This window comes from Nuphar pumila, chromosome 15 (assembly GCF_984573655.1).
Source record: "Nuphar pumila chromosome 15, dmNupPumi1.hap1.1, whole genome shotgun sequence".
Lineage (NCBI taxonomy): Eukaryota > Viridiplantae > Streptophyta > Magnoliopsida > Nymphaeales > Nymphaeaceae > Nuphar > Nuphar pumila.
Window position 1 is genome coordinate 7,589,897 of NC_143263.1, and position 24,583 is coordinate 7,614,479.

General features: G+C 38.7%; 2 protein-coding genes across 2 annotated transcripts; both read right to left on the reverse strand.

Moving 5' to 3' along the window:
- Window positions 1-4,676: 4,676 nt before the first annotated feature.
- Window positions 4,677-7,600, reverse strand: LOC149814346 (reticulon-like protein B2). Its single transcript, XM_089988330.1, has 5 exons — window positions 7,298-7,600; window positions 5,700-5,880; window positions 5,399-5,540; window positions 5,239-5,308; window positions 4,677-5,138 (listed from the first exon to the last, which is right to left on the reverse strand). The coding sequence occupies exons 1-5, from the start codon at window positions 7,491-7,493 to the stop codon at window positions 4,972-4,974; spliced, it is 756 nt and encodes a 251-aa protein (XP_089844456.1). The 5' UTR covers window positions 7,494-7,600; the 3' UTR covers window positions 4,677-4,971.
- Window positions 7,601-12,478: 4,878 nt separating this feature from the next.
- LOC149814347 (F-box family protein) lies at window positions 12,479-20,141 on the reverse strand. Its single transcript, XM_089989013.1, has 6 exons — window positions 19,914-20,141; window positions 18,310-18,464; window positions 16,555-16,642; window positions 16,260-16,471; window positions 13,489-13,640; window positions 12,479-13,053 (listed from the first exon to the last, which is right to left on the reverse strand). Exons 1-6 carry the CDS (start codon window positions 20,087-20,089, stop codon window positions 12,916-12,918), a joined length of 921 nt encoding a protein of 306 aa, XP_089845139.1. The 5' UTR covers window positions 20,090-20,141; the 3' UTR covers window positions 12,479-12,915.
- Between the last annotated feature and the right edge of the window lie 4,442 nt (window positions 20,142-24,583).

The window sequence follows — 24,583 nt, forward strand, 5'->3', positions numbered from 1 at the left end:
ATGACCAGCCCTTGTTCACCCAATGAATGTTTTGTGCTCATGGTAAGGATTGATATGGGAAGATATATGATGACAAAAAAGATTCCTGTCAGAGATCACACAACTAAGGGCCATATATTTCACTCCTAGATTTCGTGTGAAGACCAAAAAGATTATGCTAAAATGCTTTCCAGCCGAGAGATGCAACTGCATTTTTGTGCAGAAACCTCCTTTTTGTATAAACCGCCTGGTGATGATGGTGTTTCATTTGACAAGGGAAAATTCATTTTCATACAAAAATGGGCTATTTTTTTGTGGAACAGATGGGCCTAAGCGCTTCGCCTATAGGTTTCCAGCACTGATCAACTTTAAAATGCAGCAAACAGAAACAGCAACAGTGAGTACAGTTGCTTTTGTTATTCCTGGATACTAATATACATTTAACCATATTTTGAAACCTGTTTCATATTGGAACCTCGGGTATGAATGAATAGTTCTGGCACGACAAGCCTGTTCTGGACTTGAAAGCAAATCTATCCAGCCCTTTTCTTCCTGAGATTAAGGCCCTCTCCTTTATCTTGCAGAAATAGCGATCTTTAACATGTGCATCCCCAATATTCCAACCATAAGGTTTGCAAGTCCTGAGATTAAGGCCCTCCCTCGTATGTCTTATGTAATCTGTAACATTTACATGGAGGCTTGCATTTCCACAGGACCAGCTTCAGACTATTATCCATATAATCAAGCACAAGATCGTACAGAAATCTGAGGTCTAAGCAGATTATACCGATGGACTAACCAATTTGGACAATGTCCCACAGTTGGCTATACCATAGTATATCACCTTTTTTTCTTCAATCCCACCATTTTTATCACGAGATTTTCAAAGACTGATACAGCCCCAAAAAAATGAGAACTTGCTTTGAAAATATCACGTTACTATACTGATATTATTTCATCAATAATGCAATATTAATTTTTTTTCAAAAATGTTTCTGATTTTTTATAATTATCGCAAGTCTTTTTCTGATAGAAAATCCTGATGACAAGATTTGTGCCTATAAGCCTATACCAGCTCTTTTTTTGAGAGTGATAACATTAATAAAGGAAACAGTAACAGTAGGTGGGAACCATTGACAATCCGTCACCAAAATTCAGAGAACAGAAAAAAGAAAATACAGATGTAAGAGGCGAAGATGAAAAACAGAAAACAGATATTGGCAGCAGCAGGTTGAAACAGCCTTGTCATCCTCACTGGTCCACCAACCGTCAAAACCTTCTCCAGCCTCAGCAAATAGGCTTCACCCGTGTACAGAAAAACAGTGACCCGAAAAATCAGATCAGAGTAGAGCAACAAGAATAAAATAGCAGTAGACAGTGGTGTTTTCACTCAATAGCAGACTGCTCTGCATCTTCCTATCCACTTCACTGAGTAGCGAGACCACTTCTTTCGAGCTCTTTCCGTCACCTCCATCGTATCATCTCAAGGATAGCAGCCCTGTTTCCGACCCCTGAATATACAATTGTTTCTCTCATTTTAAAGGAGCTTCCACTCTGTTAGAGACCAAACTCTCCAAATAAATTTTCAGCGTTTACCTTTGGGGTTTAGATGCACTGCGATCAGCACCTCTCTGGAGAAGACAAAGCTGTTCCAGTCAAGATCAAGGTTCCCTCACTCATGATCCAGCATGATGTGCATGTAGTCATAATCCCAGAAAAGGTGGAAGAGTGATTCTTCGTTGCACCGACAGGGAGCACATCTACTCTACTAGCTAGCTGTAACCTCAGTTTCAATTTGATTTTTGTGTTAACCTTTCCGAGCAAAACTTGCCAACCCGTGAGAGAGCCCCAAAATAGGAGCCCTCACCCCTTAACGCCCCAAAATGGGAGCCACTGCATCAAATAACAACTCAACGCCCTATATAATGTGGAGGTTGTGAAACATCTATCATTGGTTAACACACACTTGACATCATCTTCATGCTGCATGAATGCGAGGGCCGATAGTTCCCTCGTAAGGGTAGACCACTGTTGAAATAGCAGATCCGTCTGATCCCTGCACAACACTATATCTCAAGTCCCCTTCGATTCCAACTAGACCTGCTGGACTTGTGAGATTTTTTCTCTTGCTGCCTCATAAAGGTTAGGGAATTCATCTCTAAGCCTCTGATCACCCCCACAAACAATCCTGCCAAAAATATGTGGTGCCCCCAATCCCCAACCACCAGACGAATAGCCTGGCGCAAGTCATTAGGAACCATAGCCCACCCTTTCCAAATCCTTGAGCCCCTCTTACATTTTTTATTTTTGGACAAATTGCAATGACAATATACTAGATCATACTTTCCAAAAGATAACAATAATTCGGCCATCCTTTCTACAAATTTTCCATAATCATTTAGCTAAAAGTGCCTTGTTGAAGATGTGAAGACCCAGACCCCATGATCAAGGGGTCGTGGGATGAGTGACCAGCTTATCAAAGAGTTGGATGTGCCCTTTGCCTTACTAGACCAAATGAATCTCTGGATCAAGCACTTTTCCTCCTTCGGTAACCTGAAAAGTTGCAAGAAATGCAGTACCACAAGAATAATGTTAAATTTGACTAGTTTAATACTGCCCTCGATAGCGTATGGGCCGCACACGTATGAATCATTTTTATGGTCCTATCCTCCACCCTATTTCAATGCAGCTCTCTTGACACACCCAAAGAAAAAGGCAAACCCAAATATTTCATTGGTAAATGGTAAAGAACCCGCTTAGCAATTAAAAATATCGAAGACCAACTGTTGCAACTCACTAACCACAGAGATGAGGCAGAATTCTTTGCATGAGAATTGATTTAAAGTTTTAAACTTTATCTTATCTCCTCCACCAGGTCCAGAGCATCCTGTTTTTCTTTTTTCATTCAAGTAGGAGCGAGGCACTGGTTCTAATGCTCCATTCTGACTCACCACCATCTCACAACCTATATTGCATCTTGGGATGCCAAAAGCTAAAAAGTCAAAAGGTAGACAATCTAAAATAAGTGCACCTATGAATTGTACTACCCCTTATGGGACCGAATAAAAGAAAAGTTAGAGAGCTATTGGGAGAGGAACCTGCAGCCCCATCGAACTTTTCAAATCCACTGCATACTAAACCATGTTCGAGAAAGCCCCAATTCACTTGCCTTTGAATTTGCACGCATGTGCAGACTCAGCAAATGGCAATATACAACATCTGAAACTACGCCGGCTTGCAACACAAGATGCAGCCGTAGCAGCTTGGTATGCATCCGGCCGATGTTATCAGTATCGAATCGGCCCAAAACCAAGCCTATATAAAATGGTTGATTCTGCCCCTTTATAGAATCAGACCATTCATCATCCCGAATTGGGGTTGGTTCGCCCTTTTTAAAATAAAAATTTTTAATGAATTTTTTATAATTAAAAAAAAGAGACCAATTCAGTTCAATTAGGTTCGAGTCTGAAGATCCGAAACCGATATTGATAACAATGGTCCGACCAAGGGCATGATCATCATCTAAGGAACAAACAGTCAAGAGTCAATACCTAAATTCAGCAAGGCAACAAAGTGTCAAAGACTTTCCGCCACCCCCCACACATGGATGATGGAACAAAGAACAAAAGGCAAGAGTCAATACCTAAATTCAGCAAGGCAACAAAGTGTCATAGACTTTCCGCCACCCCACACATGGATGATGGAACAAAGAACGAAAGGCAAAAAAGTCTCTATCAGACTCACAGGCTCGGTTGATAAAAGCAGAGGTAAAGGCCGAAAGGCAGTGAACCAAACTGAGACACCAACGCAAAAGTCGGCGTCTACAAACCCCACAGAAAGTGGCTCAACGTACACCCAAAGCTTTTTCAAATTTCCCCACCAAAAAAACAGCAGAGCATATAGAGCTACACAAACGTTTTTATTGCAAGATGTGCGGGTGTGATGGCCAATAAAATACACTCATTTCAAACAGGAAGAGCAGTTGGAATGAACGTAAAGATGAAAAGGCGTTTTTGGGGAGAGAGAGAAACCAGCCATCCACACACATGGCACAAGTGGCGCTGGTGAACGAGCCGAACGAACTGACTGAACAGAAGGTGTTCAAGCACAGCTCATTTCTGTGAGAGTCGAGCCAAGTTCGGAGAGTTCATGGCAAGCCCAGAACAGAGGGTGTTCAAGCGCAGCTCATTTCTGTGGGAGGCGAGCCAAGCTCGGAGTTCATGGCAAGCACAGTTAAACGAGCTGATTTCCAGTTGACTTGTTTACAGAAAGAAAATATACATTTTTTTTTAAATTGAAATAATAAAACTTGGCCTTTAAACCTACCGAGCCAGATCAAACGGGCACGTTTACAAAATAAAGACCGTTTGGTTTCAATGCTCCAAAAGCAACAAGGTTTTCTCTTCAAACTTATTGTTTGCAAGCCAAACACTTCAACATCTAAAACTCGTTCGTGCAGATTACTAGGAATTTGTTCGGCTTGAGAGCTTATTTCACAAGTTCGGATGAGCTCCTTTTGAGCCAAACACGAGCTTAGCTAAGAGCAGCTCATCTTGTTTCCCAGCCTCGCAACAATGGATCATCTGTTTTTAGATAACTCAGCTGGTCACACTCAATTTGAAACCAAATATGAATGTCACGCCATCCCCATTCAGATAGAGAGGACAATACATTCTATATAAGCTGGTGAATAAAAGTATGAACAGAAATAGTCATGAAACTTGAAAGCATCACCACGAAAAACACTATGCAGGAATTTATACCATAATACCACCATGGTTACACCAATCTGAAAATAAAGCCAGGCAGTGAATCAACTGATAAACAACAAACAACAATCCGATTATATACCATTTCTGGCCAGCCCAGCTTCCCACATACTTTGCAAAAGGATTATACTGTCCACAATGGATAATAAACAACTAATGGAACTCTTGAAAAGTGCAAAAACCCACGTCCCATACCTAAAGCTAAGCGCCCCACAATCAAGTCTTAGAATTTCTTTTCTTTCAATGGCCTCTTGGGAATCTTACTTAGCACCTTGGCGTCAAACACAGCATACTGCTTCTTGATCTCGATCATTGCCTTCTCTGCAGCAGAATCGATCTGATCCTCATATTTCTCATACAATACTGGCACCGTATGCAGTGTCACAAAAGCTGTTAAGGTCAAAATGGCGTCAGTTTTGAGAGAGAGAGAGAGAGAGAGAGAGAGAGAGAGAGTACATGGTGAAAAAAGAAGAGAAAAACTGAACCTCACCTATGTAGAACAAGGTAAGGAAGTTGAACCAACTCCCAACAATAGACAGAACCCACAGTCCAGCAATCACCTGAATGCAACGAGAACAAGTTCTCTCTGTCAAAAAAAGGACATGTGTAGAACAAAGCATCATAAAGAATTGTTAGGGAAATAATCTTACACCAAGAAATTTCTTAAGATCATGGCTTAAAGCCACTTCACGTAGAAGAGCAAATGCCCGATTTATTTCAAACCTCAGGCCAAGGGCAATGTTCACAACAACATCCTCTGGAATCTTAACATCTGGAATGCGCGGCGGGGACCTAGAACCATTCAAAACCATAAAACTCGTCAAATATTTCAAAACACGAAAACATAAAAGAGGCTGACAGGACACTCGTCATTGTGTAGCTGTGATGATAATTGTAATTCAATTCCTCTCTTTTCATAGAAGGGTCCAGCAAGAAGAGAAACAAACATACTTGTTGACGAATGAACTAGCATTGGACCAGAGAAATAGGATTGCCAATGTGAGCATGAGGCCATGGCAGACAAGCGTAAGCAGATGATATCCGAACCACTCAAAGAGAAGCCAGACCATGGTCACTCCACCCAGTATACCAGCCGAGATCTTCTTATTTCTCCATAGAAAAATATCGGCAGCTGCACATCAAACCAACAAAACTTTTATTGGAAAGACCTCAAAGTAAAGGAGGCAAACTTCATTCGAAGCCCACATTTCTCAACATTCAAGACAAAAAAGAATGCCGAATCTTAAAAGCAAACAATGAGAAAAATTTCATCTATTTCATAGCGACCACAACCTAAACGTCTGCAAGTACTGGACCAAAGGTTAGGTTTGCGAAAAACACTAAGTATTTGGTTTATTTCTCATCTATTATAAACTTTTTTGTGTATTATGAGATGAAAAAAGACAGAATTTACATAGACTTCACAATGAAACATACAGAAACAGACTTAGCAAGCCGTAATCGAACACTAAGTCCCATCAGGTGATGAAAAAGAAAATACTTTTTCTTACATTGGTAAGAAAGCTGGGGCATTTAGACCCTAACAGGGATCAAATGCAAGCGTAACACAATGACTCTACCGATACAGCAGTTACATTCAACCCAACAAGGACCCTTTCAATACATCTCTTTCAATTGGGGGATCAGCACAGCTGATCTTTAATATCTCCCCTCCGTGATCCCATCATTACAGGCTCAAATAGATGGTTTAAATAACCCGGTCTTAATATTCCCATTATCTTCATTCAATATGAACCCCAGAGGACTCCTTAATCTCATTGCCTAAGAAACATAACCAGCAACCACTTTCTAGTTGGTGGTGGTGGAGGCTCCAGTGTCAGGGGGGGCTGGATTGAGGTGGGGAGGAGGATATCAGCCGAAGATCCATCCAAAAGCCACATCTCAAACAACCTTCCAGCCTCAAATCACAAGTCATCACACCCAAACCCCGCATCCAAATCTATAACTCCATCACAACCAGATCAATGCAGGCTAAGTAGGTCACCCACCCACAAATTCTCTAGTAAAAACAAGCACTTCGCTTGAAACCCCGAGTCGGACCATCACATTTGAACCTCACCATTTTCCGATCCGCTGTAAACCATGAAAACCCTAAATCCGATCTCCCAACTACAAATCATCCTCTCGCAGACAACCGTAAAATCGAACCCAATCCCGCCTCGATCTAAAGCACTGATTCCATAAGATCCATTTAAACAAATTCAGATTTACGCAATAGATCTCCAAAACCAAACCACGATCATTTCACAACCGTAAAAATAAAAAAAAACGAAAAATCAAAAGCAAGATCAGCAACTAAATATATAAACACACAACACACACATAGCATAACAGAAACGCAAAAAAAAAAAAAAAACTACTCCGTCTAAAACCCTAATTTCATCAGACCGATCAGAGCTCGCTAAAACCCTAAAAAAAATCAAAGATTCGCAACTTCGCATCTCGATTTCCGGAATCGAAAAATCAAAAAAGGGAAGAAAAAAGATCCAGATCGAACAAGAAATAAGGAAAGTGTCGTCGACACTCACGATTGCCTCCTCCGAGGACCTTGTGTATGGGTTGCTTCCTACCGAAGAGCCGGTTGATCGACGACGAGATGGACGGCTTCGGCTTGTCGTCGTCGGAATCCGACGACGACGAACCGTCGTGGTGGTGCAGCTTCTCCTCTATCTTCTCCATGACGCTGTCGATCACCGAACCGGCGCCCTCTGCGTGCTCCGACATGGCTCCGGCGGAAACAAGGAAAAAGACCTAACGTCCCACTGAGCGAACCTCACAAGAACATGAAAAGTGAAAACACCAAGAGAGCCGCGCTCTGCTGGTTATATAGACTCAGGAACGGAGCTAACGGCAAGGATTGATCCCGAGACTCTATCGTGCCTTTTCGTCCGTCCGATCTTCCGGGCCTCAAGGCCGAAGCTATGGCTCGGGTTTCTCATTAAATCCGTTTTGTTTTGTTCAGCCCGAGGCTTAACGGAGACGTTAGTTGTTGACGGCGACATGTCGCCTTAGTCGGTAAGGAATCTGACTGATAGTACTCAGGATGAGGAATCTTAGACGGCGTTAAGCTTCCGTTACTTTAACAACGATGCTCCTTTCGGGACGGGTGACCGACGTTGAAGTCGGCCTTGATGAATTACCAAAATGCACCTGTTTCTTTACATCGTTGACGGGAATGAGCTACTCCGGCATCAGTTAGTTGACTTTAGAGTGCTTATTGACGTGAAAATCCCTGTTGATCACGTTTTGTGGGGGGCAACTCAAATGCTCAAAAGTAACAAGTAGAAACAAATGTGCTGGATTGAGGTTTTGCAATTTTTGGTTGTTCTTGATTGGACCGGATCTGGATCTCTCATGTATTTAAGCAGTTCCTGATTGGAACCATTTGCATCCCTAGTAACAAGATTTTAAACTCTAAACATTTTAGCTGAGCTTAAATTGCCAAAAAATACATTATTTCAAAGGTAAAAACAATAAAATTTCAAACTCTTAACTTGGATGTAATAACTCAAATGTTGGAAATCGGAACCAAGTATCTTTTTTTGTAAAAAGCTTGTTTTGAAATTGTAAGATAAGTCTGGGAAGTTGAACAAGCAAAAATCCGCAGTGAAGGCCAAGACAAATGCCTCTACCTGCAATGCACTCATTTGCGTTGTGTTCAAACTCAGCCCTGCTGCTATAAACCGATAAGTATATATTAATAAATATGTTTTACTAAAAATAATGGTATTGTACAACCAAAAATAACACATTTTTTGAAATGCCTCATAATTTTCTAAAATCTGTGCCATGTTTAAATTTGTAAATGCTAGACCTTTTTAGGACATTTTTACCTTTCACACGGGTGAAGCTCTTAAGGTTTGTACGGTATATAAGTATGTCGTCCAATCTAACAACCTCTTACTAAAAAGAACATTCGCAAACTCGACGAAGTTCACGTAACAAAATTTGTGAATCTCCTGTAACTGAAATCTACATAGCTTTGTAAAATACCATACAAATTTTCATATATAAACTACATTAACCGATTCTCAAGAAGGTCTATAAATGTATGGCGACATTCTCGTGTTAATGTTATGAATGTTCTCGATCTATGCACTCTGATCAATCTCCGCAATAAGCTACTACCTTGGTATATATGTTACGACATAAGTTAACATGCAAATCTCTTTTAAGTAAAGGATATTTAAGGAGCTCTGCAAATATGTGATGACATTCACATATAATTTTTGTGAATGTCTCCGACCTTCACACTCTTATACGAAGATCACAAATGTGGTGCTACTTTCCCAAATAATGTACGACCTTCGCAATAATATATATTTTTAGGTGTCATTTAAAAATGCCTGCACGATAACTCGATGATGACTGTAAGAGAAATTATGAATAACATCAGTCGCGAGGAAAGTATGGAGGTTACTTATAAACATACATGGCACATACAAGAACAAACGATGAAGGAGTTATATGGCTCATTCGAAAAATTCTTCAAGATGCTTTTCACCTATTTGGATCATTTGATGAAAGCTAATACCAAAGCGATAGGGTACATTCAAACCAATAAAAAAATTTGATTTAAGTACATGTTATTATTATTTCATTCATGTATCAATGAGTTTTTGAAATAATATCCTCTAGTTCTTATGGTATATGACACATTCTTAAAAGAAAAATATATAGGTATATTATTGTTGACCCATAATATTGATCTTTGTGATGAAATGTTTTTTATAGCTTTTGCAGTTGTATATAAAGAGTTAAAGAATTCATTGGTGTAGTTTTTGAAGTGTCTAATGGAAGAACTCATACACTTCGATAAATTTATAGAGAAAAAAGTATTGACAGTTATTTTAGGGTTAAAGTATGTTGTCCCTCACACATGACCTATATGTCATGTTGGACATTGCATGAAGTACTTGACGAAGAATTTTGCTAAAAAATTTGCTTCACCACTTAGCGCACTTTGGTGAAGCACAACTCAAGCAACCACAAGACAATAATATAATTATTTTCTTTGAAAAGTCCAAGAACAAGATGAAGTTGTATATCATTATATTGTCACTGACGTGAATTTCAAACATTAGGCTAACAATTACTTTTCAGCAAAAAGATATGGGTGCTTAATGTATAATATAAAAAAAGCTTCAATTTGTAGATTTTTTTCATACGTGACAAGCCTCTAGTACCTCTTATCAAGAGGCTTTGTCTCATACTAATAAAACTTTTTGATAAAATAAAGAATATTGAGCAAAAAATATCAGGCATTATGGTGTCTGAGGTAAAAGAAAAAGTATAGGCACTTAAGAGAAATACATAACAACTACGTGTGCAGTGTGCAGGTAGTGCATTGCCATTGACATCTGTATGAAACCTGCGATCGATCTCATGATTACAGTGTTGATATTGAGAAATAGTTATGCTCTTATGAAGAGTGATAAGTTAGTGAGATTTGATGTAGACATGTGATCACATGCATTTTGTATAAGGACAAGCTATCAAAAGATTACAACGACAAGTTTTTGAGAGTTGAGTCGTATCGAGATGTATATAATACATTTTTATTTCTTTTGATGACGGATAATATCTCACACAATGCTTTATTGACTCTTATTCTTGTCTATCCACCAAAAGTAACTCGTAAATCATAGTGACCTAAGGTGAAGAGACAAAGAACATAACACAATAGTGTTGTGTCATTCAAATGAAGTGTATTTGGTGAAGTTAATCACAACAGGAAAAAACATGAATAATAGTACGTTTGAGTATCTCTTGTTTCAAAATGTGTATTTGTTAAGAATTGTTGAATGATTTTTTTAATGTATTTATTTAGAGTTTTTAATGAATTGCTCCAACAATTTATGTTATATATATATATATATTAAGTAATTCACGATGCATTTACATAAAGAAAAATGTAGCAACAGAAATGAAACCAAACCCCCACCCACACACCCAAGCAATAATCTAATTGAGGTTATGAATACCTTATATCACGTAATGCAATGCAAGATAAATATGCAGCTCTCAAACAATAGTTTTTTAGACAAAATGTTATTAATCTTAGCTTTGAAATAGCGTAGCCTTTTGTAAACAAGCCAGTTCAAGCTCGGCTGATGGGTCTACAATTCAAATCCTATTAATTTCAACTTTGAAATGATGCTTTTTTAAGTAAACAAGCCAGCTCAAGATAAGCATGAACACCCTAACCTTCGCTCCAGCTAATTTACCAGCCTGTACTACATTCGCTCCAGTTCCAGTTCATTGGATTACCACCGTGGGTGCTGAGATGAAGGGTGGTTAGGAGCGTGCTGAGATGAAGCACCAGATCAAACCCTACTGATGCACGGGTGTGTTCATGGCTTTTAGGTGGGCCACGTAAGACAGGGTGGTCATTGAGCCCCACCCAGGGTTTTCCATCGGTTCAGCGAGGATTCCTCGTCATAAAAAAAACATTGGATTAACGCTAGTGGAAAATCTTGACACTTCAGAATTCTTGATTAGAGTATATCATTGTAAATTATTTAAGGGGAAATTGGATGGAGGAATGACATCAAAATTTGGTGTTAGAAAAGTTATCAGGGAAAAAATAAAAAGCTGAAAAACAGAAAGAAAGAAATGCAAAATATAAGGAAAAAAGAAACCCGAGTCTAACGTGTTGATAATGTGAAAAATGCAAATTATGTTAGGTATCTTAACATGGCCTTAACGGAATAAAAAATCATGCCTTTTTGAACCTTGAATAATTGAATTGGAAAAATATAATTATGCAACCATAAAACCACTGTTGTCAAAATTGAATAGAATCGGCCCTTTTTCGATTCGATACTGGGTGCCAATTCAGGCTACCAACAAAATCGGCCGATTCAGGCTGGCTGCCGGCTGCGTAAACAGCTGTATCGGAACGTGTACATTTTATTCTGAGTTTTTTGTATTTTTTTAAAAAATAAATGGAATCATCAAATTAACTCGATTCCAGCTTGTTTTTTCCTTTTCCTTGGAAAACCAATTCTAACATTGCGTAAAACCATTTTGCATTTTAAAAAAGCATCAAATTTCCATCAAACCAGAATGAGCAATCTCGTGTGTAAACATCAATTGCATTTCTTCATCTTGTCATTAGCTGCAAAGTGGAAAATTATTGAAAGCGCCACTCAATTGGAAGTCGAACACCCACAATCACTTTGCTATCACCCGTAAAGGAAAGGGTTTTTTCAAAAAATCAGATTTATCCTTTTGCTAGTTCCGGAAACACATTTTCAGATCCTATGAGCGGTAACCTATCACTTATCATGATGTTAGCGTTACATGTCCTAGATTAGGGATGGCAGTGGACCCGGGGCAGGAGACAAGATCTCCACCCCTGCCCTGTCTCAAAATCCTGCACTCCATCCTCGCCTTCATCCCCGCACAGGTTTTGATTTTAACCTCCATCCCCGGTTCAAAGGGGGCAAGGTAGGGCGGGCCCTGTTTCCCCGCAGTCCATTGCCATCCCTAAAGAAGCAGTGAAGACAGGTTGGGGCAAGGCGGGGATCGGGATGGGGCGAAGGAAAGCGTAAGTCCATCCCCGCCTCCATTGCCACACGGATTTTGATTTTAACCTTTTACCTGTTTCATGTCCTCCATACGGGGCGAGGCAGGGAGGGAGCCATTCCTTCCCCCTCCCCCCCCCCGGTCCACTGCCATCCCTACCCTAGATCAGTCAAGAAAGAAAGGAATCATGGTTATTATATTTAACATATATAGCTAATTTCAACATCATACTCTGGTGACTATGCACACATAAAATAGCACACAGAGCTGTAAAACTCACAGATGCAGTAGCATAATCACAACATTCAGTGTGAGCAAGAACATCTATTAACCACCCGCAAGGGCTCAGATCATCTGGTAGGGATGACTTGTGAATGTCAGCAAGATGACGGAACATCATGAGTTTGAAACCCATGGGGTTGTCCCTTGCCACAAGGTCGAAGCTGAGCATACTCCCTGGTGGTGAGCTGGGGGACATTAAGGGTTTTACCAACCGGAGGCCAGCCAATATGCAGTCGGTGATGGGGGGTTTTCCCCTTGGATTTATCCAAAAAATAAAAAAATTGAACATCTTATAACCAACTTTACATATGAGCTGCACCGAAGAAAAGGGTTATCAGCTCTCAGCAATGTGCCTTGGGTAGGCCCATAATTTAGGTAGTTTCGCATGCATAAGCAGCACATGGTCTGAATCGCTGTCGCTCTCAGAGGATGAGCTTTCAGACATGGATTCCCCAAGGACATAATCTACAACCTGACAAAGGAGAAAAAAACTTTATGATCTTGCCGATTCAGATATGTTCAACAGCACAGCTAAATGAATAGGTAAAATGCGGCAAAATAAAAAAAAGGAAAATCTAATCATCATGATCAGGAAGATGGTACAACAATGTTCATTTACAACCATTGCATGGAAAAAAACATGAATTTCATAGCGCATATCAGAGAGAGAGAGAGAGAGAGAGAGAGAGAGAGAGAGAGAGAGAGAGAGAGAGAGAGAGACTTTCTGTAACCATTGGTCAATCAGCAACAGACATACAATTATCATATAAATCCAACTATGATGAAAAGACGGTAGAATTAGAAGCAAAAAAGATCTACTCAAAAAACATATAAGCAAGCTATGAGCTATGAGAACGAATTTTGAGATGTATATCTCAATGAACTCCAAAGATGACATATATCATACCTGATGAGGTGACATGGGTTTGATTTTCCACTGGTGGTTTTCAAAGCCTGATTCTGAATGTAAACCAGTGCTCGTTATGTTGTTGAGCCAGATTACAGACTTGCAATGGCCACAGTATCCCCTATTTGATACAAACTTCCGAGAGGATTTGCCTGCATTTGTAAAAATAACAGCACAGCATCATGACCCAATGAATCACTGATAGTTCTGGGGAAAAAAGAAAAGGCTAAAAGTAAAAAGAGCAACTCAAACCAAAGGAGTATTTTTTTCTTCATATAAGGCACCATTCATAGGATAAGGATGATACAAGACCCTCTCGACTTGAAGTATGCCTAGACTTGCATGGAACAGTCAAGGCTGTGTTGATTACTCTTATTCTAATCATTATTAACATATTTAAGCCACCACTCTCCCCATCCTCTGTCTCACAATCAATGACCTCTCTCTCTCTCTCTCTCTCTCACACACACACACACACACACACACACCCCAAATGACCCTTTCTCTACTTCTAAATCCACCATAGCAAACTCGTGTCTAAAAACCATTAAATGTACAAGTATTATATTAACATACTACTAAATTTTAATTTAAAATATGTTATAAGTTGAGTAAATATAAAATGAACTATATATAGATATATAATATATAGGAACATTAGTAGCTTTAAAACAGTTTTTATCTCCTAAATGCTTTAAAAAACAGATATATTTTTCATAATCTAAACTGACAGATGTGTTTATCAATTATTTATTTATTAAGATGTGTTTTAGATCGAATCAACTTAACCAGAAGACAAGAAAATTTAACTTTTTCACCATCAAGTTTTAGTTTAATATGAGTCGTGAACTTTTGGTCGCTCTAAAAATCATCTAGGCATGAAAAGTACCTCATCTAAAGCATGTATTATAGAATGCAACTGTAAGTTCAGATTAAGACGACATGTGTGTGTGTGTCCTCATGTCCTAATTTAATAGAATAAAACTCAAATTCATATACATGTCCATATTCTACACCATAAATCAAATAGTATATAAGGTCCATGCTTACCTTTTGCACTTTGGACCATAGTCACCGATATATTGAAAATATCAAAATATCGGCAATTTCAAGCCAAACGTTAGTAATGAGAATATATCGCGATTTATTCAATATATCAGCAATTTATATATCTCGCAATAATATCGCAAGATATATCGCTACAGGAACTGCGTGATTTTCAGATTCTGATTTTTTAAAAGCCCCAAATTTATTATAGATAAAATTTTGAAAAAATCACTATAATTTAAAGAAAAAAAAGGAACTTTGCCTCAAATTTTAGTTTCATTTGGTTCAAAAACCAAATCAAATCAATGTGTTTTACACATTTCGTGTTTTTTTTTTCAAAAGATCTTGTTTTAAAAAAATATGAAAAATAGAGGAGTTTAAAAACAAAAAAAATGGAATGATTTGCAAAAAAATCTCGAGTATTGGGTGAGATATGAGAAAATCCCCAAATCGAGTGTTGTGAGGGGCTGTTTCTGAAAAAGGGTATTTCGGGGATTATTCAAAACCTTAAAACATGGAATTTTAAAAGGTTTTAAAGGGTAAAATAGGAAATAAAGGTAGAAACATGTTTTAAGGGTTTTAAAAGCCAACTTAGTTGCTCATTTATCAATTTATCTTGTCTACTTTAAGGTCTTCATTTTAGTTTTCTTTCATTGTTTTATTTTCTGTATTTTAACTTATTTTTTAGAGTTTTTATTTAATTTTTTTATATATTGCCGAGATATTCCTGAGATTTATCAACCTTTGAAAATTTCTCCGAGAGATTACCTTTAATGATACAGGTGACTATGCTTTGGACAAACTATAGGAACACACCATTACATGATGCAATGTCATATACATATATACAAAAGGGGGTATCGTCGAGCCCCCCTTTCGACGGACGAAATCGGACGCGCCTCAGCACGTCCAAGTGTATTAAAAAAATACATTTAGTGGCGGTCTTTGACCACTGCATAATGTCTGGGCGGAATCCATTATTTCTTATGGATGCTAGTGTCAAACTCTTTGTGAGCTCGACATAAAAACCAATCTCTCTCTCTCTCTCTCTCTCTCTCTCTCTCTATATATATATATATATATATATATATATATATATATATATATATATATATATATATATATATATATATATATATATATATATAATGCTCCCTAACTGAGAAAAGGGCCATACTTGGTGTCCATACTCCAGGGCACTAGGGATGAGCACACTGAGGTGGCCCTAACCTTCTATTTTCAGAGAGAACACCCTCAAAGACGGGAACCCGTGTCTCCATGCTGACAGACAATGAGACTTACCATTGCACCAAGAAATGGCCCTCTACGCTCCCCGAATTACTGGTATTACAACTTAAAGCATGAAGTATCATGCAGGCTGCATAAAAGTGGGGCTTTACACAGGTCATATATGTGCCTGAACTACAGATCCCTAAACCAGATTACATCTAAAAATAGCAGGTGGGTCAAGCAGGCATCCGTCTTATCCCTTTTTTTTCTAAATACACACATACATGACCCAATGATTTGGCTGAGACAAGTGACGTGCTTAACAAATCTTAGTGAAGCCCGGTCACTGAACATATGAAGCTTAGTTTTTCACCAGAATGAATTTGATTAATACTCGACAGATTAAGACCTATATTGGTATTTCAATTTAGCTCATAAAGTACAGCATCACCAAAACACGTGCTATAATTAAAAAAAAAACTGTAGCAGCATACCTACAAATGCCATCTTAAAAGCATCTTTCCAATCAAAATCCACACTTTGGCTAACTAATCCCTTCCCTTGATTCCAAAGATCTTTCTGGTCCAATGAATGAACCCATTTTCCATTCCGTCCTACGCTTTGAGGAAGCCCCTCAGGATTCCCAAAAAGAAGACTGTATTGTGCTTTCCACAATTTATTGTCACCTGCAGCTGAGTGCCAAGACCTTCAAAGAACATAATGGTCAGTTATGTCAGGCCACAAAATGTGAATCAGCATCAAGAAAATTAGAGAGGACAAAGGCATTACCAGCACACTAAACCAACCGTAGCCAAGGAGCGTATATCAAGGAAGCTGAAGACATGGACAAGAACATCATGAGGCAGTTGTATTGAACCTGAAGAAAGCACCAGTCCAAACTAAGAATACAGAATGAACCTCATAAACATCATCAGTAACATTATATTTTACTTTGACATTGGAAGGAACACAAATGGCCTTGAAATAATAAACTTTAGAAAGTGAAGCATACAGGTATCCACAACAAAATGGTTACTAATCCAAATAGAAAGCGTGATAAGAAGAACACTTGAATGATGATGTAGAAGCCAAATAGGTAAAAGAAGCTAAAATGAATATAAGAACAAAAAAGAAAAAGAACATGAAGTACTTTAAGTTTAAACATCATTATCAATAGAATAACCCATTTGCTCTCTTTTCATCATTCATATCCGGACTAGGGAGCCGAGCCTAGCCTCTTCAGGTTTAGCTCGTTTACCACTTAAGTCAGCTCGAGCTGGGCTCGTGTTCGTAACTAAACAAGCTGAGCTTGAGTAAGCTGAGCTGAACCACGAGCTGGTTCATTAAAAAAAAATCACGTATTTTACAATGAAACAATGAGATTTGAACTGCAGACATCTCTTTTAGAAGCCATAAGTCCTTACCAGCAGCACAAAACTACCCTTTGTGTCAAATATTGCACTAAAAAACTATATATTATAATCATACGAGTTTACAACCGACCAGAGCACCCTTTGTTCGTGCTCAGCTCATTATTTTGTTAATGAGCAGATTGTGGCTCAGCTCGCCAGCTACATGAACCGAACACAAACGAATTCATGGAAAGCTGAACCGAGCCGAACCACGAGTGGCTCGGCTTGTTTCCCAGACTTAATCAGGATTCAGGACAGGAAAGCACATGCTTCAGTTCAGTAGAACCCTAGCCTAGAAGCAACAGTTATGCACACTATTCACAGGATATGGAAACTGTTCAGGGAGTCATTATTGTAAATAAATGTGATATATAGTGATACATATTTTTTAGCTAATGGTTCTCATATCGGCCGGTTTTTTTACTGGCAATATATACATGATACAGTGCCTGTGCTATTGGCATGCCAATTATTACAAAGGAGGAGAACTTTTGTATCCAGAGAAAAAGCCTGAAGTCATGCATCCAAAGATCTGTGATGGAATTTGTAGAAGCAACAAAAAAAGGAGAGAAACTGGAACATCTAAAATTATAGTTTTCATTTAAATATGTTATTGAAATGCTATTTCCTCTTCAGAGTTGATGGCAGCAACATGCGAGCAATCTGAGTTTCCTGAACAAATGAGGACTTCTGCAGATAAGAATATCTTTATTTCCTTAGACAAAATAAATGGTGCGTTTACTTTCAAGTTTCAAGTATACATCTACATTGCCCCAAAGGGGTTTGGCACAGTGGGATGAGGCCTAGGACGCTAAGCAGGCGGATTAGGCTAAAATCCCATGGGCATCATCCCTCCGCAAGCCAAAGCACGGTGACTCCATGGGGCCAAGGAGTATGCCCACGGAGTTTTACGCTGTCAGGACAGTGATAGTAAGTACGGCAGGCAGAGCCATGGCTAGGTATCTGATCCTTGGGTGGTTTCTCCGTGTAAATACCAAAAAAAAGTACTCATCTACAATATGATTATGGAATCAAAATAAATAAAACCAGTAAGAAAATAAACAAGACGTGAACTGAATGAAACATTACAAACATGTCATAGATGACAAATAACAGGGATTCTCAACGTCACCTTCTTCATCATACTGAGGTTTAGGACACCTTTTACGCGCCACTATGGCATGTTTAAACTCCGTAACAGCTAATGTTCTTTTCTGCTTTGGCAGCACTGCTTCGGCTGCATGGAGAAGAGCGTTAGCTGCAGAGATTCCCTGGCTTGTTTGTACTCTGTAGCAAGAAGTAGAAAACTTGTTTTAGTGTTTCTTCAACTGCTATGAGAACAACAACAAACTATGACCACAATAAGTGGAGATGGTATCTAAAGCTTCCAACCAATCTAATTCCTTTTGTCATAAGTGTAATGGTAGTCTTTTATCGAAAAAAAAAGTGCAATTGTGGTTACTTCACCAAGGAAATCCCCTTCAGCACCATCTTCAATGCTAAAATGTTCAAATATGGAACTTGCATGTGTGTCAAACTTAAGAATGTTGAAGAAAGATAAATATCAAATATATGGAAACAACGGATCTGTTAGGATTTTAACTTGTGCACAGCTTCCAACAGAAAACGGCAAGCAATGGATCTCAGATATCTTATCTAGGTTTATGCCTTTGATAAAGAAAAGTAGAATTGGTTCATTATCTCCTCAATTCTTTCTCTAGGATATACAAGTGATTGAGTGGAATATACTCTTTTCTTCAGATTGGTGACAATTTTCCTGACCTAACAAATCAGATTTTAAGGGACTGAAATGCCAAAACAAAGTTTCTACATCAAACAGAACTAACAGTTAATGCTTGTCAACCTGAGACATCTTTTTCATGTTAGGTTCCTCAATTTTCTGCAACCTTAAGCAAAAGTACTCTCAAACAGATCCGTTCCTCAGTTGTTCACACTCAGTTTAATTATAAACTCTTTTTACAATCAAAATTTCACACACACACACACACACTCATTTTAATTATAAACTCTTTTTACAATCAAAATTTCCTAACCAAGTAACCCCAACCAGAGCTGGAAAAGAAACGGAAAAAGGAAACGCACGAGCAAACATGCATGCCATGAAACAAAGATAATGAACTTATCACTCATTCTTCATTTTCCCAAAAATTTACACATTTCTTTCGTGGTTGGATGCATAATCCTTTCCCATAAAAATGACATACAACTGTAGAATTTCTTTCAAACAAAGTGTGTGCGTGTGTAAAATATGGGCCACACTCAACTGTACCATACTCTCCAGCGGCCACCCATAGGCGCAACGCAAGGTTTGTATGATCAATCTGACCCCAGAGATGTGTTAGGCACGTTCACGCCTTGGATCAAGTGGCTCCAACCTAAAAACACGATATTTTCTTTCCAAACATAAGATTCTCGGTGCATTGTGGAATGCCGATCAATGACGCTCTTAGAAAACCTGATTACGCATTCACTAAAAGAAATGACGTTGATCATGCTGTAACGATTGATCCGCCAACATGAAAAGGAAAAAAGAACGGCGATTGATATGGTACAGTAAACTGTATATAAAAGGGGGGTTGGAATCGAAAACAACAGGAAACCCTAACAAACAATCCCTTTTTTAATTAGAAAACGCCTAACAAACAATCGATAAAATTCAGCAGTTCCAAAACAGAGAGAGAGAGAGAGAGAGAGGAAGAAGAAGAGAAAGCGTACTCGGGAAGGAAGCGGAAGGCAGCGAGGGTGTCCAGGAAGATGAGTTCTCGGAGGTTCTTGGGGGAATCGGGGAAGGCGGCCCTCAGTATGAAGCCCAGCTCCTTGCATGCCCGCGCATAGTCGACACCCCGCGACAGCGCCTCCCTCAACCCCAACTTCTCATACCTCTCCAACATCCTCCTCCTCCACTCGTACCAAACACAGGAATTCTCTTCTTAGAGAATTCAGATTCCCATCCTTCCTCTTCCCCCTAACAAGAACAAGAAGCCAAAACAGAAGCGGGATGAGCCTTGTTACAAATAGCCCTTGCTTTTATCTACAATTACGAAAGCACCCTTCAACCTAGTTACGCGCTCGGGCCTGAACTCGATATTTCTTTTGAAAAACCAAACCTACACAACTTAGAAATGGCTCGGTTCGTTCACACCCTTGACCCCTTCATCAACTAGAGGCCCAACTTTGCTGGGCTAATCGAAAAAGTCATCGTTTAAAGTTTTGAACAGCTTCCAAATTGGTTAAACCTATGATATGACTTCTAAAGGTATTCTCAACCTTCCTATTCCGATCCGTGCTTATTGACAGTTTACAAGACTTCTAAAGGTATTCTCAACCTTCCTCCAAGGACGTGTGGGTAGGCTTCTATTGGGATCTTCAGGGATTGAGGCGACTCACATGAAAAACTGAATGCAATGGGAGATCAAGTTTGTAGGTGAGATTGCATACTTTCTTCGTAATAGTAAAGGGGTCTTCATACTTTTGCGGACAAAGTTTACGTAGGCATATATCCGATCGGTGCTAAGCTTTACCATAACTTTGGTCACCAACATCGAAAGCCAATGGTCAACTCATTTCTTCATATGCGTGACTGCCTTTTAAAATAATTCTTTCCCCATGTTATATTCTTTCCTTCAAGTAATGAAGGACCATGGTGTGAGGAGTTATGGGCTATTGAGAGGTAGCAAGCTCAAAAAGGTTATGACATGGTGACTACAAGTGTTTTCAGGTACCCAACCAGAATTAAATACCCTTCATACTCGAACGGTTAAATGGAGCATTGTTCGCTATGGGATAGCAGAACGGATTATCGTCTATTACTGGATGGTAGGGCAAAATGTCATTTGTTATGGGACGACAGAACATAACACCGTCTACTATGGGACGACACAATCCTTTCGTCATCCACTATATCGAATGCGTGGATGACTCATCCATATGTTTTTTAGGATAGGAGGTATCTTCTTGGACGAGTTTTCTTTTCGAGAGGACTCTCTTGAATAAGCTTTATTCTCATCATTTAGGATAGACCAAAATTCATTTGAGATCAGATTTGGACCTACAAAATTCAAAGATTAATATCCGTTTTGAATTTTATAAATATGACATCATTCTTATAACCTGATGGTCTGGAAAATACCAAAGTGTTAGCCTTGCAAGAACAAGCCTAATCAAGCCTTGCAGGTATGCTGTCTTGACACTGTTGAAGAATATTCAAGCTTGAACAATAAAACAAACCCTCGAGTCTAAAAAAAGTATTTTTTAGATCCCCAATTCATTTATTTCAATCTTATTTAATCTTTTGATTAGGTTTTCATAGACGTTTAATTCTTATTTGCTTATCGAAATCTATGACAGTGCGATTCAAACTACGAAGATTGAGAAACATGCTCATCTTTACCTTCTTGTCAAGCGGAGGATGATCAGAGTTTTCAAATGGCATCCTCACATTTTAAATAAATAAATAAATTTTGAGTATCCGAGTAAGTCTCATCTTTCCAACATTCAAATATTTTTATTAACATGGCTCGATCGTACAAATGAGCCGAGTCTGGTTATCTTTCTTGTCTCATTTAAGCTCATGCGTACAATAGTTCGTTTGTGGATTTGAACCATTGATCTTATAATGATCAATGGTTCAAAAAAGGCCTAGAAAAACTCTTATCGTTATTGAGATTAGAGAGAAGAAAAGGTTAATGAGAGATTTAGGGCACGTTTGAAAGTGAGAAACATACTCATGTAGAAAGATAAAATTTTGCTTATTTGAAGTTTTAATATAGTATTTTTTTTTAAAAAATAAAATTTTTTTTTGGCTTGTTTGTGTGCATGAAGAGGAGGGGGAGTGACTGATAAGAGAAGAGGAGGGAGACAAGTGAGGAGGAGAGATGAGAAGGAAGGGGACTTGATCTTGCGGAAAAGAGCAGATTGGCAGTGTATCGACAATGATAACACGATGGGTGACAAGCATTTTTTTGTCTGCTTGCTTTTGGTGTATCATCTCGGCCGAGCTACTAGTTTGACCCAAAATCGGCCTCAAAGATGACCGTTGTCCGGGTTAGGGAAGATAGATGATTAAAGTGAGGGCGATGATAAGACAGTGAAAAGCATTCTTTTTCAGCAAAATTTTGGGCTCACCTTTGATTGGGCAAAATTTCAGACAAACGAATTGATAGGGTTTTTGATTAGGTGCGAATGGTGATCTTCGGCAGGGTTGGGTCCAATCTGGAGGGGGCGGGCGAACGATGATTGCTCCACTGTCACCTGCCAGAGGGCTACAACGGTAATCAGTGAACTTGAGAGGGTGGTGGTAAGATAGATGGTGGTGGTGGTGGTGGTGGTGGTGATGGTGAGATGAGTGGTGGGGGTGTAAGATAGATGGTGGTGGTGATGGTGAGATTATTGGAAGGGCTGATGCTTTTTTGCTACTGATGAGATGAGAGGTTTGGAAGTTTCAGTTTTGGTATGCAACAAAACAATTGTCCGTACATCAAAAATAATTCTTTGTTTTTTTTTTTAAACCAACCGATCAGTCTCAGACCAGTTACCAGTTAGGGACTGATTATGGTTATTCCCAGCCTGGCACAAGACTGATCCCATGATAGATCCGTGCTATAAGGTTATTTCAAATGGTACCCCAAATGGTACTCGGGTTCGATATCATTGGCAATTTGAAGCCTATATCAGTCCCAATTGAGACTTATATAAGGTCTCAATAACTATACTTTACTTTAAATTAAAGTATGTTTGTGCATATGAAACCTAGTCTACCCATATCAGTTTAGAACTCCTACTTCTATCGTTGAAACAGCCAACACCAAATCAACACAATCATAGGTATGAATCAAACTCTGGCTTTGGCAGTGGTTGTTCCTCTTTGCCCAACGACACCGCCACAATGCTCAGAACTCCAAATATATGGAGGAAGAAGAAGAAGAGAAAACAAGGGAGAAAAGGGAGAGAAGAATAAGAGATCAGAAATAGACCTAGGTTAAAAAGAAAAAAAGAAAAGAAAATAAAGATTTTTTAAACTAACAAAGTTAGAAAGTTTGTTAACCCATTTAGAGACTCCTTAAGGTGGGATGTTCTACCCTAGTGGGCCCTCCTTATGTGGCTGAAATTCCTACAAGGAAAATAAAATAAAGTAATTAGTCTCCTTTATGAACTTGAAAATTAAACTATTTAATTTAGAAGACAAATTAAATTAGTTAAGTTAAATAGAGTCTTAATTAACTAAGATAATTAATAGATCTTTATTAACTAATGGTACCTAATCTAAGATAGACATGTTATAATAAACAAACTTTGTTTAAGCAAATAAAAAGACTAGCTCTAGAAAACCTTCTTCCTCTCGTGTAATTGAGAAAAATTAAGGTAAAGGCGTATGACATGTAAGTATAGTATATTTGACTTTCTCTCCTATCAAGTTATTTCTATATTAATAAAATCTAAAGAATTAACCTAAACTAAATCTAATATGAGGCATAGGAAAAGGGGGAGGAGGGTGTTTCCTATTGAAAATAGGAAACCAAAAAAGAGGCTCCATAAAAGGAGACCTCCCACACGGTTCTCTCCTTTGGCACAAGATATCCTGTGATTCTATTCAATTTGCAAAATCTTCGATTCAGAAGCAACAGCCAACAACATTATATTCAAATGGATTCCGAGGTGTACAGTGTGCCTTATCTTCTTTAGGGCAGATGTCAGATGTCTTTTTGCAAGCTGGAACAAGATGGATGGTGCTTGAAATTCATAAGCATAGTTGTGAGATCCATGATACAAAGTCAAGTTCCAAGAGACATGTTGATCTCTACAAAATCTGTTTATATCTTAAATTTCTTGTTGTCACAGGCAGATTATCTCCTCTGTACATGTTTTTTTTTGTGTTTAAACCTTTGCTGTCACTACAAAGCCCCATTTTTTTTTCACATTTTCGTAACATTCTTAGGGTTTATGTGTTGGTTTATTTTCATTGTTTGCCTTGTTTAATGAGATCAAGCTTCCTTGTTCAATATGCTCATTTATGTCTCTTTAGACGAGCCAGGCTCATTAAAGTCCAATGAGATGACTCGAGCCAAGCTCCATATTTTTGGTTGAAGTTCAACAAGCCGAGCCTGCCTTGAGCTCAGCTAAGACCAGGTTCATACAGTGCAATGCCACCTCGGCTTCAAGCTCAAGCTGGGTTTGATCAATGCAATTTCATGTCTAGCTTTTGAAACTCAAGCTCTGCTTGAACCCAGCTGGTGTGCACCCCTGACTTACCTCCAAGCCATGGTTGGGCGCTCAAGGGAACAACACATCAGTCGTGTAACAAACACCCCCATAAAAAAAAATTGTAGACCGACTCATGAGTAAGAAGAGAAAAAAACCAAACATGCAAGCTTTCATTTCTCATTATG